The 16,129-nt window shown below is 38.1% G+C and overlaps 3 protein-coding genes across 4 annotated transcripts; all 3 read left to right on the plus strand.

Moving 5' to 3' along the window:
* Positions 1 to 1,918: 1,918 nt before the first annotated feature.
* On the plus strand, positions 1,919 to 10,400 carry LOC115700852 (uncharacterized). Of its 2 annotated transcripts, none has more exons than XM_030628517.2 (5): positions 1,919 to 2,912; positions 3,113 to 3,216; positions 3,296 to 3,471; positions 9,623 to 9,731; positions 9,847 to 10,400. In XM_030628517.2, exons 1-5 carry the CDS (start codon positions 2,657 to 2,659, stop codon positions 10,141 to 10,143), a joined length of 942 nt encoding a protein of 313 aa, XP_030484377.2. In that variant the 5' UTR covers positions 1,919 to 2,656; the 3' UTR covers positions 10,144 to 10,400. The 2 variants fall into 2 exon arrangements, with proteins under 2 accessions (XP_030484377.2, XP_030484378.2); XM_030628518.2 differs by having other exon boundaries at positions 2,341 to 2,912; positions 9,828 to 10,400.
* Positions 10,401 to 10,526: 126 nt separating this feature from the next.
* LOC133030234 (uncharacterized) lies at positions 10,527 to 13,927 on the plus strand. The gene is made up of 2 exons (XM_061102751.1): positions 10,527 to 13,279; positions 13,376 to 13,927. The coding sequence occupies exons 1-2, from the start codon at positions 13,136 to 13,138 to the stop codon at positions 13,859 to 13,861; spliced, it is 630 nt and encodes a 209-aa protein (XP_060958734.1). The 5' UTR covers positions 10,527 to 13,135; the 3' UTR covers positions 13,862 to 13,927.
* On the plus strand, positions 12,224 to 12,823 carry LOC115700016 (uncharacterized mitochondrial protein AtMg00310-like). The gene is made up of 2 exons (XM_061103313.1): positions 12,224 to 12,544; positions 12,677 to 12,823. Exons 1-2 carry the CDS (start codon positions 12,224 to 12,226, stop codon positions 12,821 to 12,823), a joined length of 468 nt encoding a protein of 155 aa, XP_060959296.1.
* Positions 13,928 to 16,129: the final 2,202 nt, after the last annotated feature.

Consider the following 16,129-nt stretch of genomic DNA (forward strand, 5'->3'; position numbering starts at 1 on the left):
TTCAACGTCCTATTTTGAGCCAAGGTTCTGTGAGAATTAATCGAGTCGTCAAAATCAGACTCAGGATCAGTTGATAGTGGCTCTTTGACAGGACTAAGAGGATGAAAAATTGGGTTGTCGGTGATATTCTTTGATGATCGAAAAGCAGACGATGACTTAAGATATTGTTTTACCCTTGATAGTCGCTCTTGAATATCGTCTGCACTAGACTTGTACACCTGAGATTGTCAAAGTGAAAACAAGTTAGTAAAGAAAAAATTAAATATGAATAATAAAATAAAAAAATAGTCTCCGGTAACGGCCCCAAAATTTGATGCGTGTCGTAAACCATAACAAATTTACTAATTATTTTTATTTCTATATTACTAGTTACTTCAGTATAACGGTAAATACAGGTCGATTCCATGATGACTATGTTTATTCAATTATTCAAAAATTAGTATCAAGAATTATAAAAGGGGGGGGGGGGGTTTGATGATGAGAATAAAATAACATAAATAAAAATAAAAACAAATTAAATGTGATTCTACGATATGAGATAAATAGTTAAAGGTTATTCTCTACCCTCAACAATCATTCTTAAATTCTATTAATGAATGTAATTTTAGTTTTCCAATCAAATTATTAATCCCGCAAATAAAACTGAAGCGATCAAATTATCCCAATCACCATATTACATGTAATCAAGGCGAATCGCTCAATAATTAACTCTTTTATCTAAGTAGTAAATCCACAAAACATGCAATTTATTTAACTTAGATAAAGCTTTAAGATTTATGGAAATAGACTAATTTAGGCAATAAATTAATGAAGCATGTAATTCATTTAACCTAGATTCTATCCTTCATCACAATTAAAATACCTTTGACAATATTAGCAAATTACAATTTATCACAAACGCTTAGAATCCTAGACTATTAGGTGAATAATAATCCTAAGATGACAATAGATTAAAATAAAACCTAATCTAGTGATTATCTATACAAAATTAAAACAATTATCATGATATTGAACATAGAAGAATAGAAACCATTTGATATAATGGAAATTAGAATTAACATTCATCAATGAAATTAAAAACTCACGTCTTCTTTGAAATAACTCTTAACTAAAAGGAAACTACTTGGACCTAGACATTATAATCAAAATCATAATAAAATAGTAAGAGTTTAAGGAGAAGAAAAAGAACTATGATGAAGAACACTCGAAGTCGCAATCTCCATCTTTCCTTTGCTCTCTCTTTGAGTTTCTATCTCAATTTCGTAGCTAAAAAATTTTAAAATTCGTACCTTAAAAGTCCTATTTATAATGCTTGAAAAATATTTCACTAAAAAAAATATCTCCTTTAAAAAAAAGATAAAATTTGAATTTGCCCAGTAACCGCCTCCTCGCCGCAACGAGTAGGACCCTTCGCCGCAGTGACAGTGTCCTCGCTGCGGCAAAGCCTTCCTGTTGCCGCGGCGACAACTCCTGTTTCTTTATTTATTTTTTATTTTTTTTTCTTTTTGCTTGCTACAATGAGCACTCAACCTTCGCTACAGCGACACCTCATGCGTTTTGACTCTTCATGAACTTCCGAAATTATAAGAAAACATTGTTTTGGCGCGTCATTTCATCTACTAACATCACCTAGCCTTTAAAACACTAAATTCATTAATTTTTACTCATAAAAATCATTTTTTTTTTTTAAACTCGAATGATTCAAAAAAGATGAAAAACAATAAAATTACAAAGAACAATATCCGGAGAAATTAATAATTTTAGAGCCTAAAAGGTTCTTATTAGTCACAACAAACAATACCAAAATTTGTATTAGTAAAGAATATAAAGAATCAATAAATTATGTAACCCCACCAAACAAAATACAAAATCATAAACAGTTAAGAGAAAGATTCTTAATCAGACAATAACTCCCTTCACTAGCTAAACGAAGAATTACAATACTCATAGTTGAGCCATGTTCGTTCTCAAATTTAGAAAACTACATCGACGTGAACGAGTAAACAGGATGAAGAGCCACAAATGAAGAGTTTGGTTTCATTGCTATTATGTTTTATTTAATTCTTTTAAATTAAGGTGAAGTAATGCTGTTAACTTTGTATAGAAGAAAAAGAAGTTAAATTACAAAAAAAAAAAAAAAAGGTAAATTAACAAAATCTATTAAACCAAAAATTCCGTTAAATAACAACTTATAAAAATAAAAATAGAGATAAATTTTTAACAAACAATAGAGAGCTGGTAAAAAATAAAAATAACATAGAAAAATGTGCACTATTAAAAAAAAATCTTTTTTTTTTGTCTGAAAATTTAACATGGTATTTTTAAAAAACAAATTGGACTTTTTATCTTTAGAAATCTGTTGATCGTAGTGACCGGAAAAGTTAGGGCTGAAAGAGTGAGCCATGGCCCATGGGGGAGTAAACTGTAAAGAAAAGTAGTTTCTTTCCTAATGAATTGAACTGCTTCGGAAAGGTGTCTTCTGTTACAAAACAAACACTTTAGAAAGAAACCTGGTTCGACTGGATTGGATTCTGGAGGAGTTAGGGGAGATGCGACGCCCACTGCTGTAAGCCGCCGCCGCCACCGCCACAGCTCGAAACGAAAGTCGAAACCAAGGCCATTGGCCATTGCCCAGACTGAGACAGAAACGATAACCATGTTTAAAAATCTATTACGACTATTCACTTCCACTATCAATAATTCTTCTCCATTTTCTTCCACAACCATCTCTTATTTTAATACCGTTCCCCCACTTCAGCTCTCTTCCCTTCTCAACCCTTCTTATTCTTTGATACCGTTGATTTGTTTTTCTTGCAAACCCACTTCCGTAGTTTCTTCTTGTGCCACTCTTCGTTTTCTGAGAACCACTTCTTCCCAGAGTATTAAGGATACCAATCATGACCCTTTTCAAGGTACATCATTTTTTGCTTTATTTTTTATATTTTTTTTTATGTGCGTATCCTTTCCTACATATATGATGTTCTTTGTGCCCTTAACAATGACACTGCCATTGAAATTTGATTCTGGGAATTTGGTATGAATCCCATATGTATATAATAGGCAAATGCAGAATGGGGGGGAAGCACCTTATGCACCTTTTATTTACTTGCAGGTGAAGCTAATAAAGAGAGCGACCCCAAAGATGGATTGGACTCATGGGAAGAGGGTTCTGCTACAGATGAAGAATGGGAAGATGAGGATGTGACTGAGCCTAAGGTAATGAATTATGATTCTTATATGATGAATCAGCCTAGAAGCTATGCTGCTGATAATGTTTTATGATGCTAATATGTAGGTTGGAGATGGAGGAGATGGTGGAGGGGTTGTATTCCATGATGTGCCTTGGGGTGACAGGGTTTACTCCATTGCCAATGAGGTCTTGTCACAATTCGGTGATGACATGAAACTCTTTGCTTTCAAGACCACTCCTCGTGGATATGTATACGTGAGGCTGGATAAACTATCGAGCAAGTAATTTTCTGCTCCTTTTTGTGATTTGCTTTCAAGAGTTTCAACTCTGTTAGTGTTAGTAGCTGTATAATAATTTTATTTTTAAGTTATTAGGTTTCTATCAATCTAAACATTCAAAGTTCCTCCCATATCATTGTTTAGCTGAAGCCTTTTGTGTGTAAGATTATTTTTATCTTATTCCAATGGGAAAAGGACAATAACAAACAACATATATACTAAACTAATTCCTAGTTATAAAATTCATATCAAAGTCATAAAATTTCTAGTCATAAATCTATCAAACATAAACTAAACTAATTCCTAGTTATAAAGTTCATATCGAAGTCATAAAATTCCTACTCATAAGTCTATCAAACATAAACTAAAATTATTAAACCTAGAAGTCATCATTTTTCGCTTCTACTCATCACAACTTAAATTAATCAACTAAAAACAAATAAAAGAAGAAAAATCAGCAACATAAGAACACAAAATGAAAGGAAAAGAAATAAAATGATCTACCGCTCTAAAACAAGCATCACTAGCCTAGGACCTGACTTGAATTGGAGAAGTAGTATTTTTAGGTTTTCATTTATCTTGCCTATTTAATTTATTAAAAATCTGCAGGCCAAACTAAGCTGATAGATTTTCCTTAGTTAGAATTTTCTATCTATGATATTACTCTAGAGTTTGAATCTAGTAAGTTTAACTTTATTGAATTTGGTAGCAGAATTACAAAGATTTGGAGCTTTTCGAGAGGCTCCACTCTCCTACTTCCACCTTTCGAGAGGGTGAAATCTCTCCACTCAAGTCTTATTGACTTAATTTCTCAGCTCCCCCCAAATGAACTAGCTACCCTTCTATTTATATGCATTGGTCTTTTTAGACATTAGCCACCTAGGATTACAACTGGGCCCAAAAAATAAAACAAATAAAAGAACTAATTAAAAGTCCAATAACAGAAGAGAGAAGAATTAATTATTCCTTTTAATTCTTCTTTGATACACGAGGAGGCCCTTAGGCTTATCATTACCTCCCTAAGATCTTCACCTTGTCCTCGAGGTGAAAATTAAGAAGCTGTTCAAAGATAGTTTGGAAGTCTTCCCAAGTAGCAGCAAACTTCGGTAGCGATTGCCATTTGATGAGAACTTCAGTGTTGGTGGGTTCTGAGGTCTTGACGCGTTGTTGCAAAATAGCCTTTGGCAGGACACCGAGTTCTAAATCCGACTTGAGTTGGAGGGGGAAGGGTTGGGGAGGAATGGTTATCACCAACAGCATGGCGGAGCTGCGACACATGAAACACGGGGTGAATGGTGGCATCATTGGGCAACTGGAGCTGGTAAGTGACTTTTCCCACTTCTTGGATAACCGTATAGGGACCATAGAATTGAGCTGATAGTTTTTCGTTGGTACGTCGTGCTAGGGACTTTTGTCGGTACGGCCTGATCGTGAGGTACACTTTATCGCCGGTTTGGAATTCCATGTCATGGCGTTCATGATTAGCATGTTTCTGCATTTATTGTTGTGCCCTTAGCAGATGCATTTGGAGGTCATCAAGTATGGCATCACAAGACTCCAACAAGTTATCCATGGCTGAAACTATGGCAGTCCCTCTTTTATAGGGTAGCAGTGGTGGGGGTTCACGCCCATAAAGTGCTTTGAAAAAGAGTGCACTTAAGGGAGGTGTGGTAGGAGGTGTTGTACCAGAATTCTGACCATGCGAGCCATTTGAACCACTCCTTGGGGTTCTCATAAGTGAAACACCGCAAGTAAGTTTCCAAAGTTTTGTTTAGTACCTCAGTTTAACCATCTGTTTGGGGATGGCATGTGGTGCTGCGTTTGAGTTGAGTGCCTTGGAGTTTGAATAATTGTTTCCAGAAGTTGCTAAGGAAAATTCAATCTCGGTTAGAAATTATTGACTGTGGAAGACCATGGAGTCGAACTATTTCAGCCATGAAGCATTCAACGACTGTGTTCGGTGTAAAGGGATGTCGTAACTTCAAAAAAGGGGCATACTTGGATAATTTGTCAATCACCACCAAGATGGTATCTCATCCACCTGATTTTGGCAAGCCTTCGATAAAGTCCATGGAGATGTCGTCCCACACCTGAGCGGGTAGCGGTATAGGTTGAATTAAGTGAGCGGGTGTAGTAGTAAGGTACTTGTTTTGCTGGCATATGGTGCATCACTGGACAAAGTTGTGTACAGTTCTCATGCCTTCGCAAAATAGCTCTGCTTGTAAGCGTTTGTAAGTCTTTAGCTCACCCGCATGTCCCCTTGCTGGAGTGCAATGATACTCTTGTAGAATTTGATTCAAAAGGTTTGATTTTTTTGGAATGACGAGTCTGTTTTCGTAATATAGCATGCCCTGGAGCAAGCTGAAACCATGATGAAGCTGTCCTTGCTGAATATCACTACTGACCTTACCCAACAAGGGATCTGCAACGATCTCTTTTTCTAGTTTGGGCCATAAACTCCACTCCGCAACAACTATCAATTGTTGAAGTTTAGGGATGGATTGACGGGAAAGAGCATCAGCCACTCGGTTACTCGCCTCACACTTATATTCGATATCAAAATTTAGGCCCATCAATTTGGAAACCCACTTTTAATATTCAGACCCAATGAACCTTTGTTCTAACAAATATTTTAAACTTTGCTGGTTGGTCCGGACCACGAAATTCCTGCCTATTAAGTAAGCTCTTTACTTTGCTACAGCATAAACAATAGCCATCAATTCCTTCTCATAGATTGCTTTTTTTTTCGTGCTTGTGTCCCAAGGTTTTGGCTGAAGTAGGCTATAGGCTTGTTATCTTGCAAAAGAACTGCCCCTAATCCATGACTTGATGCATCTCTTTCCACCACAAAAGTCTTGGAAAAATTAGGTAAAGTGAGAATAGGGACCGATACCATAGCTATTTCTAGGGCCTGGAAGGCATTTTTAGCCATGGAATTCTAGCCTAATTGGTCTTTTTGGAGCTAGTTAGTGAGGGGTTGGGCAATGCAACCATATTTTGCCACAAATTTTTTGTAATACCCCGTAAGACCGAGAACCCCCGAAGTTGTTTGATAGTGGTGAGTGTCGGCCAATTAACCATAGCTTTAATCTTGTCGGGGTCGGTCGCCACTCCCTTCTGAGAAATGATGTGGCCGAGGTATACAATCTCCTGCTGCCCAAAGGCATACTTTTTCTTGTTAACATCGAGCTTTTGTTGAGAAAGAATGCTGAAAACTTCAGTCAAGTGGTGCACATGCTCCGATTCAGTCTTGCTATAAATTAGTATGTCATCGAAGAATATCAAGACCCGCTTCCTTAGATGGGGGCGAAAATTGTCGTTCATTAAGGATTGAAAAGTGGCTGGAGCATTTGTTAAACCAAATGGCATGACCCAAAACTCATAGCGGCCATCATGGGTGCGAAAGGTGGTCTTGTGCACATCCTCCTTCATTCGTATTTGATGATAACCTGGTATAGTAGCACGATTGAGGGCCCGGTAATGAACACAAAAACGCCAAGACCTATCTTTCGTCTTCACTAAGAGGACAGGGCTTGATAAAGGGCTGTTACTCGGCTGGATAATTTCTGTTGAGAGCATTGTTTGGATGAATTCCTCAATTTCACCTTTTGGGTAATGTGGGTACGGATATGGACGCACACCTATGGGGGCTGTACCAGGTTGTAGTGTAATGGCGTGCTCATGTTGCCGTGTAGGGGGCAAACCCGTGGGTTCCTCAAAAAAGGATGCGTATTTGTGGAGGGTGGGTTGTAAGTATGGAGGGCACTCCGTAGGATTCGATGGTTGGTCTGTTTCCACCCTATTTAACTCCACCAAGACTCCATTTTTTGTAGCCAGCAACATTTTACACATATTTTCCAGTGTAGTCAAGCGTCGACCAAGGGCTGGATCCCCCTTTACAGGGATTGTATGGTTTCCCAATTGGAACTCAATTGTTTGGAGTTTCCAATTGGTGTGGGTCATACCTAAGGTGGCCAGCCACTGTATCCCTAAAATCACATCAATACTTCCCAATTTAATTGGCAAAAATTGTCCTTTACATCGATGCCTAGAAAGTGAACATGGAGATTTTTGCACAATCCTTCATTATTGATTGATTCTCCATTGCTCATAATCACACCATAAATATTGGTAGAAGCCTTTGGAATTTTGAGTTGCACTAGCACTTCCTTGGAAATGAAGTTATGGGTTGCCCTGGGATCTATGAGAATCACGACCTCCTGTGATTCAATATGGCCTTTTGAGTTTTAAAGTTTTATTCGAAGTCAACTCAACCACTGATTGTTCTGATATTTTGACAGTTTTGATAACTTCTGTTGACTCTAGCTTTGGTGTGTCTTGTTCCAGGTCTTCGGAGCCTTGCTCCAATGGTGCTTCGTCGGTTGCCTTTGGTATCATTAAAACATGAGTTCTCTTTGCTTGCACCAGTGGCCTGGAGCCCATTTATCATCACAGCGGAAACACAAACCTCTCTCTCTTTTTTGCTGTATCTGAGCATCAGTAAGGTGTCTCACCTCACCTTGGACACGACTAGGAGGAGTCTTGATACTGTTTGAACTCGTACTGGGACTTGGCCCCTGATCAGTCGTGCGTCCAATGTTCCCTGTTTTAGGGCACAAAAAAGAAGTACTTTGCAATTTCTCTTCTAAGTCCTGAGCAATTTCCATTGCCTCATCCACGTTTCGGGGACGTTGGACCCTTAATTCTGCCTTTATTATTGGCTATAAGCCATTGAAGAAGGTACTCAATTGAATTTCGGTGGGATGTTGTCCAATGGAGCCAAGAGTCAAATGAAACTCTTCTTAAATTCCCCCACTGATCCTTCCTGTTTGACTAAAAGAAACTGGTCGTAAAGGGATCTTATTTGGCTGTCCCTAAAATGCTTCAACACCAACCTCTTCAGGTCTTCCCAACTCAGAATTGTTCTCTTCTTATTCTAATATTGATACCAGAGCAAGGCATCTCCTGATAGAGAAATAAACGCTGCCTCGATCTTCTTGTCTTCATCATAATGATGGCACGTGAAAAATCGTTCAGCTTGCATGACCCATCCATTTGGATTGTTCCCGTCAAAATTTGGTATTTTTAGTTTCTTTAATCGCTGTTCATGCCTGTAATAGCCGTTGTGGACTACTTTTTATCCCCATTATGGTGTCTAGAATCTTCGCAGCATAAATATCTTGATGGCTAGAAGTTGGTGTGTGTTTTAGGTGGTTCTTGAAGAATTCGTGATTGTCCATCACTGGTTCTTGGACCATTCTTGCGTGATCTTGAGCTTCCAAAAATTGCTGGAACTGTTGCTGCATCATTTGCATTGGGCGCCCCATCTCGAGCATCGATTCGATGATCGATTCCTTGATAGCGTTTGTAATTCCCAACACTTCCGTCTTCAACGCCGCAATTTCATCGTCGACGGTGGAATCCAATGTGCTCTTGTCTCCTAGTTTCTTCGACATGGTGTCCGCAGCTCACCGCACTAATTTGATAGATTTCCCTTAGAATTTTCTATCTATGATATTATTTAAGAATTTGAATCCAGTAAGTTTGACTTTGTTGAGTTTGGTAGCACAATTACAAAGGTTTGGAGCTTTTCGAAAGGCTCCACTCTCCTACTTCCACCTTTCGAAAGGGTGAGATCTCTCCACTCAAGTCTTATTGACTTAATTTCTCAGCTCCCCTAAATGAACTAGCTACCCTTCTATTTATATGCATTGGTCTTTTTAGACATTAGCCACTTAGGATTACAATTGGACTCAAAAAATAAAACAAATAAAAGAACTAATTAAAAGCCCAATAACAAAATAGAGAAGAATTAATTATTTCCTTTAATTCTTCTCTGATACACGAGGAACCCCTTAGGCTTATCATAAGCCCATTTAAGTCATTAAAAGCCTAAATGAACCCACAATAGAACAGTCCTAACACAGTTAAGCTGAGGCTTGCACCTCAGAGGTAAGCGCCTCAAGGGCACCACATCAACGTGAGGCGTATGCGTTAATTGTAACAGCAGAGGTGTAGCCTCAGATTTTGTTTTGAACTGTCTTGGCACGCTTTGACCAATTTTAAAACCATGGAAAAGGATACAAACTTTTAAATTACGTATATTATTGACTTGGGTTCATGTGTGGTAATATATTATTTTGTGCTTCATAAGATATGGATGTCCCAGCATGGAGGAGCTTGAAGGCTACAGTCAGGAATATAAGAAGAGACTAGACGAAGTTGGAGAAAGTGGACAAATACCTAATGACTTAGCTTTAGAGGTAATTAAATGACAAATAGCTTTTTCATAGTGTTGTGTGGCGTGGTAGTTTCTTTTAGTATTACTGGTTAAAAATATATTGAATCACAAATTATAGGACAAGTTATCTTTTGAAGGTATCATCTCCTGGTGCAGAGAGATTATTAAAGGTGCCGGATGATCTTGATCGGTTCAAGGATATGCCGATGCGAGTCTGCTACGTAGGGGGTGAAGAGTCTAATTGCTCAGAAAAAAATGGTACATTTTTGCTGGAGTCCCTTGACATGGAGACTTGCATATGGAAGTTGGCTGATGTCAAGGAAAATAGAGACCCTCTTAGCAAAGGTCGACCTTTAAGTCGTAAACAGAAGGATTGGAGATTGAAGTTGCCATTTGGGATGCATAAAAGCATATCTTTGTACATTGAGTACTGAAATTTAAACTTTATCATGTCTTATAGAAATTACAAAGCTAGTTTTTTTTTTTTTTTGCTGTAGCTGTAGGAAGTAAAAAAAATTGGGTGCCAATTGCCAGTTTTTTCTCTGCTGCATTTGGTCTCCTACTTGGAGTTTTGTAGCTAAGCTGATGAAATTATGCTTTCAAGGACCTATATCAATTCAATGGATTTGCAGAACCTCATACCATGTTTAAGACTTTCCTTATTTTAATGGATATTCCATATCTTATTCCATTTGGTGTCTATGTCTCTCATCATTAGTTAATGAGTTCCTTTCTAAATAACTTTGATTTTCTTTTTTCCATTATTCTTTCTAGCTTCTGTTTCAATTTCGGATTCTAATCATGTGCAGATGGCCTTGAATGGCCACTTAGTTTCTCATGTATTTTGCTCAAGTACTAGAGCAATTTCTCTGATCATACATAGAGATTTTCTTCCAACACAAAGATGAAGTGAAGTTTCTTCTCCTATTCTTGATCTAATGGAAGGTACTTTTTCTTTTTCACAAATTATTTAATGAGTTTATTGCTTTTCATGGTCAGCTCCAACAAGTTAAGTGAAGACATTTACTAGCTTTCTTGCATTGGGAGGAGTCTGGAATTTCGCAAGTGATTCCAATCACGTAATTGAGGTCCCCCCTCTTTATATGAAGTCTCAATCTAATTAGTTAGAACTTAGAATCAGTGAATTATTTTGTCAGCATGTTCCAGGATTTCTCCTTCCATTTTAAATGGAAGACCAAAAATGGAATGAGATAAAGGTAAACAGAAAAAGTAAAACATTAAATGCGAGATGAGAAAAGGTTGTAAAAATAGATAGTAATCCGGAATTGAACAAAGGTATTTTAGAAGAAGTTAAAAGAGTTAGGATAGCTACAGTTTGTCTCAATGAGGTGGTTGATTGTCGGGTTTCAGTCTCTCTCTCTCTCTGTCTCTCTCTCTCTCTATATATATATATATATATATATATTATATGCAGGCTCTAGATTACAATGACAGGCTTCAAAAGGAAAAGGAATCTTTCTTTTCTTTTTATCTATGAAAACATAACAAACCCATCAACATTATCAAACAATCCCAGTTATGATGACATTATGAAGTAGAAGAGGAAAAATAAAAGCTTGAAAAAAATGAATGGTAGATTATATGATGAGCTGAATCAATCAGCCAAGAATGAGAGAGAGAGGTACGTCATTGAAAAAGGAGAATATGTCCATCTTTGGCAGGCCCCAAAAGTAATGGAGTAGCCTCATTATAGATAAGTGGACCACAAAAGAACAACAGGGATTGTTTCATCTTTGGTTAATGTGATTTAGACATTTCTTTCTTTCCATTTTCTATAAAATCATGAGATAAAACGCTCAATGGGGTTACTTAACTCCATTGGCTAGATAATTAAGGTTACTGTTCATTAAGGGGTCAATTTCTTGGAGGTGGTAGTAGTACATGTTTTGTTGCGTTTGGCTATCCCAAACCGAAGCCATGAATTGGGTTAACCTCTTACAAGAAAACAACACATATAGTTGGCCTATTTGATTTGACAGATTGTAGCATTCACCCAAAAAAAGGAAAAAGCAAAGCAAAGACAAGAAAGTAAGTTTTAACGTATTGAAACAGCCAATGAAGCAAGGACTTGATTGAATTCAATCGAAGTCTGGCTAGCTATAGCTATTTCAGGCTGACCTTTCTTGTTCAAGCATACATAAGCAATATCAGATATTATCTAATGAAATTCCTTTTCCACTTTGCTATCACAAATTTTCAGAAATCAAATATATTTGTAAAAGCTAAAAATATAACACCGCAGTTTTTATGTGATTGGGATGTTAATAAATTTTAGTCCGCGAGTTAATATTATTACAATAAAATTAAAATTTGTTTTATGATTTATTTAATTTTTCAATTTATGTCCTTTTATTATATATAGTGAAACCGAAAAAGAAGAGCAACAAAACACTAAATAACATAGGACACCATGGGTGGAAATTAAAATCGTTATCAAAGGCTGGTCGTGCTACGTTGATCAAATCGGCGGGGCTTGCTTTGCCTGTTTACACGATGCAGACGACAAAGCTTTCTAAAAAGCTTGCATCTAGGATTGATGGTATGGTGAGGGACTTCTGGTGGGGCTGTGGACAAGGTAATAGAGGCATCTGTCTTAAAGCTTGGGACCAGTTGTGCCTTCCCAAGTCCTGTGGGGGGCTTGGCTTTAGAAAGACTGTGGAGATGAACCAGGCATTGCTGGCCAAGTGGGGTTGGGCTCTGCTTACTGAGGAAAAGTCGCCGTGCTGTAATGTTCTCAGATCTAAATACCTTAAGGGTAAACAGTTTTTTGACTGTGAGGTTAAGAGCTCTGATTCTTGGTTTTGGAGAAATGTGGTGCGATGAAAAGAGATTTTAAGAAAAGGGGCGTGCAAGCTAATATCCGATGGGAGAGAGACAAGTATTTGGGATGACCCTTGGGTTATCCATGGTATGGAATTTTACCCTAAGTCCAATTATCGTCAACAGCGGGGCTTAGAGAAAGTGTCGGATCTACTTCTACCTGACGGAAATTGGGACACACCCAAGCTCCACAACCTTTTTGACCAGGAAACTGTTAGTAACATCTTAAGAGGCGGTATTCCGAGTGGCCAGGGAAGGGATAGATGGGTCTAGACAAAAGAATCAAATGGTCTGTTTTCAACCAAGTCTGCCTATCTTATTCAAGCCCTTGACCGGGATCCCTAGTGCAACATTGCTCTGGCACTATGGAACAAACTTTAGAACTCAAAGATTTTGGAGCGACACAAGGTCCATTGGTGGAGTATCCTTTCTAATGCTCTACCCTTACGAGACCCTCTTGCTAAGAGAATGGGTTTTGAGGAGGTTTCCCGCCCTATTTGTGGGGAGGCTGAGGAGACCACATAACACTTGTTCTTGTATTGTAACTTTGCCTTCCACCTTTGGCGATCTTCTCCTTGGGGGGTTATGCCTGTTCTGGATTCAGGAGCCCGAATGTGGGACTGGGTTACTTTTCTTTGGAATCTTAAATCCAGAGGAGTTGATACTAATGAGCTGTTCCTCTATGCCTCGATTGTGGTAGATACGATTTGGAGGGCCCGTAACGACAAGGTACATAATAAATCAATGGGTAACATTAAACACTATATTGACTCTATTTCTTCTTCTTACACAGATTATGACTCTTGTCTTCTTTCCCCTCCACAGTCTGTTGGGACTCAGGTTTGGTCTCCGCCACTGGAAGATTGGGTTAAAATCAACTGCGATGTCAAAGTTGGAGGTGACACTATATGTGCTGTGGCGATTGCGAGAGACCATAACGAATCAGCATTGTGGGTGGCAGTTAAAAGGCTACACTTCTTTGACCCACTCGCTGGAGAAGCTGCGGCCTGTCTTTTAGCCATGGAGACGGCGGTCTCATTGCATCATCCTTTTGTTTTGGTGGAGAGTGATTCAGAGATTGTTATTAAGAACCTAAAAGGGGATGACTCTATTTGGGGGATTGAGAACTATGTGCGTCATTGCAAGCTCCTCTCTACTTTTATGACTAATTGTAATTTCTCTTGTATAGCTAGAAGCTGTAACTACGCGGCTCATAATGTGGCCAAATGGGCGTTTGCCAACAATGTTACGGGCATGGTAGAGATATCTACTATACCTATTAATATCTTTTGTAATGACTATGAGGTCTAACTTCAATTTTATTTATAAACGCATTTTTCAAAAAAAAAAAAAAAACATAGGACACCAATCAACATTGTAGAGCATAAATATTGTCTAAGAAAACAATGAAAAAAAAAAATAGAAGTAATTTTAAGAAAGCTCATCAACAATTAGTCACATTTTGTTTATAAAGAAAATAAACCTTGATATATTTTTGCCAACAAAATAAATATCATGCTTGCTTTATCTTTGTTCATGAGAACAAGTCAAACTCATAAAAACATACAAATATTGTTTTACCAAGCTAAAGAACTAGTGCAATAAAATCATACAAATTACTAAAGAATTCTCAGCCATCAAAAATATTTTAAGCAATTCAAAAAGTTTGTAATAATTTTATAAGACTACTTACTACTTGTTAGAGAATTAGCTGTATATTAGGTGTAAAAGAATTAGGGTAACTTGTATTTAGTAGTTTCCTATTTTGTTGGTAGTTTCCTATTTCCTAGTCTCCTAGCTTTGTATATAAATATGTACTATTCTATGAAATATACATATAATTCGATTCACTATTTTCTACATGGTATCAGAGCCATTGTGATTCAAAATTCGAAATTCGAAATTAGGGTTCTGGAAAAAAAAAATTAGGGTTTGAGTTTAGGGTTGTTTTTTCGAAAACCCTATTTGGAGTCACCATTTTTTCTCACCGCCCACATAGGAAGACTGCCCAGCCGCCGGACTGCAAAACCCAAAAGTCCGGCGTCCAGATTCACCGCGCGTGGGGCCCACGCGCCGTCGTCCGCCGCTGCCACCCTTCCCACGCGCCGGCGCGTGAGGGCGCGTCCGGCGTCTTCTCCGGTGTCGGTCGACGCCCGTCCCACTCCTGCTCCTTTCTCGTCCTCCTTGCTTCGGTTTTCGGCGGTTCTTCGCATTTTGTGGTTTGATACTTTTGTCTTCTTTGTGTTTGGGTATCTATTCCTTTGAGTTTGTTCTCTTCCTTTTTCTGTCAATTTTTTTTGGTTTCGAGATTATGGCAGAGATAAAATCAGATTCGAAGTCAATCGTTGTTTCTGATGTAGTTCCCGTGATGTCTAAAATCACGGACCATAAGTTGATTGGTTCGAATTATTTGGAATGGAGTAAGACGATTCGACTGTATTTGAGGAGTATTGACAAAGATGATCACTGATCGACGATCCTCCTGAAGAAACAAACGATTCAAGGAAAATATGGCTCCGTGAGGATGCTCGCTTGTTCCTTCAAATTTGAAATTCTATCGATAATGAGGTAATTAGTTTGATTAATCATTGTGAATTGGTTAAAGAACTAATGGGTTACTTGGAGTTTTTGTATTCTGGCAAAGACAACATCTCTCGCATATATGATGTTTGCAAAGCTTTTTATCGTGCGGAAAAACAAGATAAGTCTCTTATGAATTATTTTATGGCTTTCAAGAAAACATATGAAGAACTTAATGTGCTATTACCCTTTAGTCCTGATGTAAAAGTTCAACAGCGCCAACGAGAACAGATGGCTATTATGAGTTTTCTTGTAGGACTCTCATCTGAATTTGACTCTGCAAAGTCACAAGTTCTCTACGGTTACGATGTCTCCTCTTTACAAGATGTGTTTACTCGTGTTCTTCGCACGAGACTACCTCTTCAACTCCTCTTAATAGCGCACTTGGTGAGTCGTAATAATTACGCACCGAAAGAAACTCTACTCCAAGTGGATTTAAAGGAGGTAATTCACAAGGACCCGATAACCGCACACCAAATTAGGGAGCATCATGTGCAATTATTGTAAGAAACCGAGCCACACCAAGTTTGAGTGTAGGAAGTTACAATTTAAGAATCGACAACAACACTCGCCAATATTGCAAGCACTAGTGATGCATCCGACAAATCGGTCCTTATTTCGCCGATGAATTTGCCAAGTTCTCAAGGTATCGGGAAACACTTAAGTCTTCATCTTCTTACATCACTTGCGATTGCGATTCGGGTAACTCTAATGCATGCCTTCTTTCCAAATCCTCGAAATGGGTCATTGATTCGGTGCCACGGATCATATGACGGAGTAATTCCGTCTCTTTTCCACTTTTCGGTCTCACGGTCCCACTTCGTTGTCACCTTAGCCGATGGGTCAACGGCGTACGTTCTTGGATCCGGCACTATTATTCCTACACCTATGCTATCTTTATCATCGATCTTACATTTACTCGATTTGTCCTTTAATTTGCTTTACGTTAGTCAACTCACTCGTAATCTAACTTGTTGCATCTCATTCTTTCCTGATTAT

Source organism: Cannabis sativa, chromosome 8, assembly GCF_029168945.1.
Source record: "Cannabis sativa cultivar Pink pepper isolate KNU-18-1 chromosome 8, ASM2916894v1, whole genome shotgun sequence".
Taxonomy (NCBI): Eukaryota; Viridiplantae; Streptophyta; class Magnoliopsida; order Rosales; family Cannabaceae; genus Cannabis; species Cannabis sativa.

Coding starts and splice junctions, on each gene's coding strand:
- LOC115700852 (XM_030628517.2), top strand. CDS start 2,657: ATGTTTAAAAATCTATTACGACTATTCACTTCCACTATCAATAATTCT. Junction 2,913..3,112: donor CAATCATGACCCTTTTCAAG/GTACATCATTTT, acceptor ATTTACTTGCAG/GTGAAGCTAATAAAGAGAGC. Junction 3,472..9,622: donor CTGGATAAACTATCGAGCAA/GTAATTTTCTGC, acceptor GTGCTTCATAAG/ATATGGATGTCCCAGCATGG.
- LOC115700016 (XM_061103313.1), top strand. CDS start 12,224: ATGCAGACGACAAAGCTTTCTAAAAAGCTTGCATCTAGGATTGATGGT. Junction 12,545..12,676: donor CTTGGTTTTGGAGAAATGTG/GTGCGATGAAAA, acceptor TATCGTCAACAG/CGGGGCTTAGAGAAAGTGTC.
- LOC133030234 (XM_061102751.1), top strand. CDS start 13,136: ATGCCTGTTCTGGATTCAGGAGCCCGAATGTGGGACTGGGTTACTTTT. Junction 13,280..13,375: donor GGAGGGCCCGTAACGACAAG/GTACATAATAAA, acceptor TCCCCTCCACAG/TCTGTTGGGACTCAGGTTTG.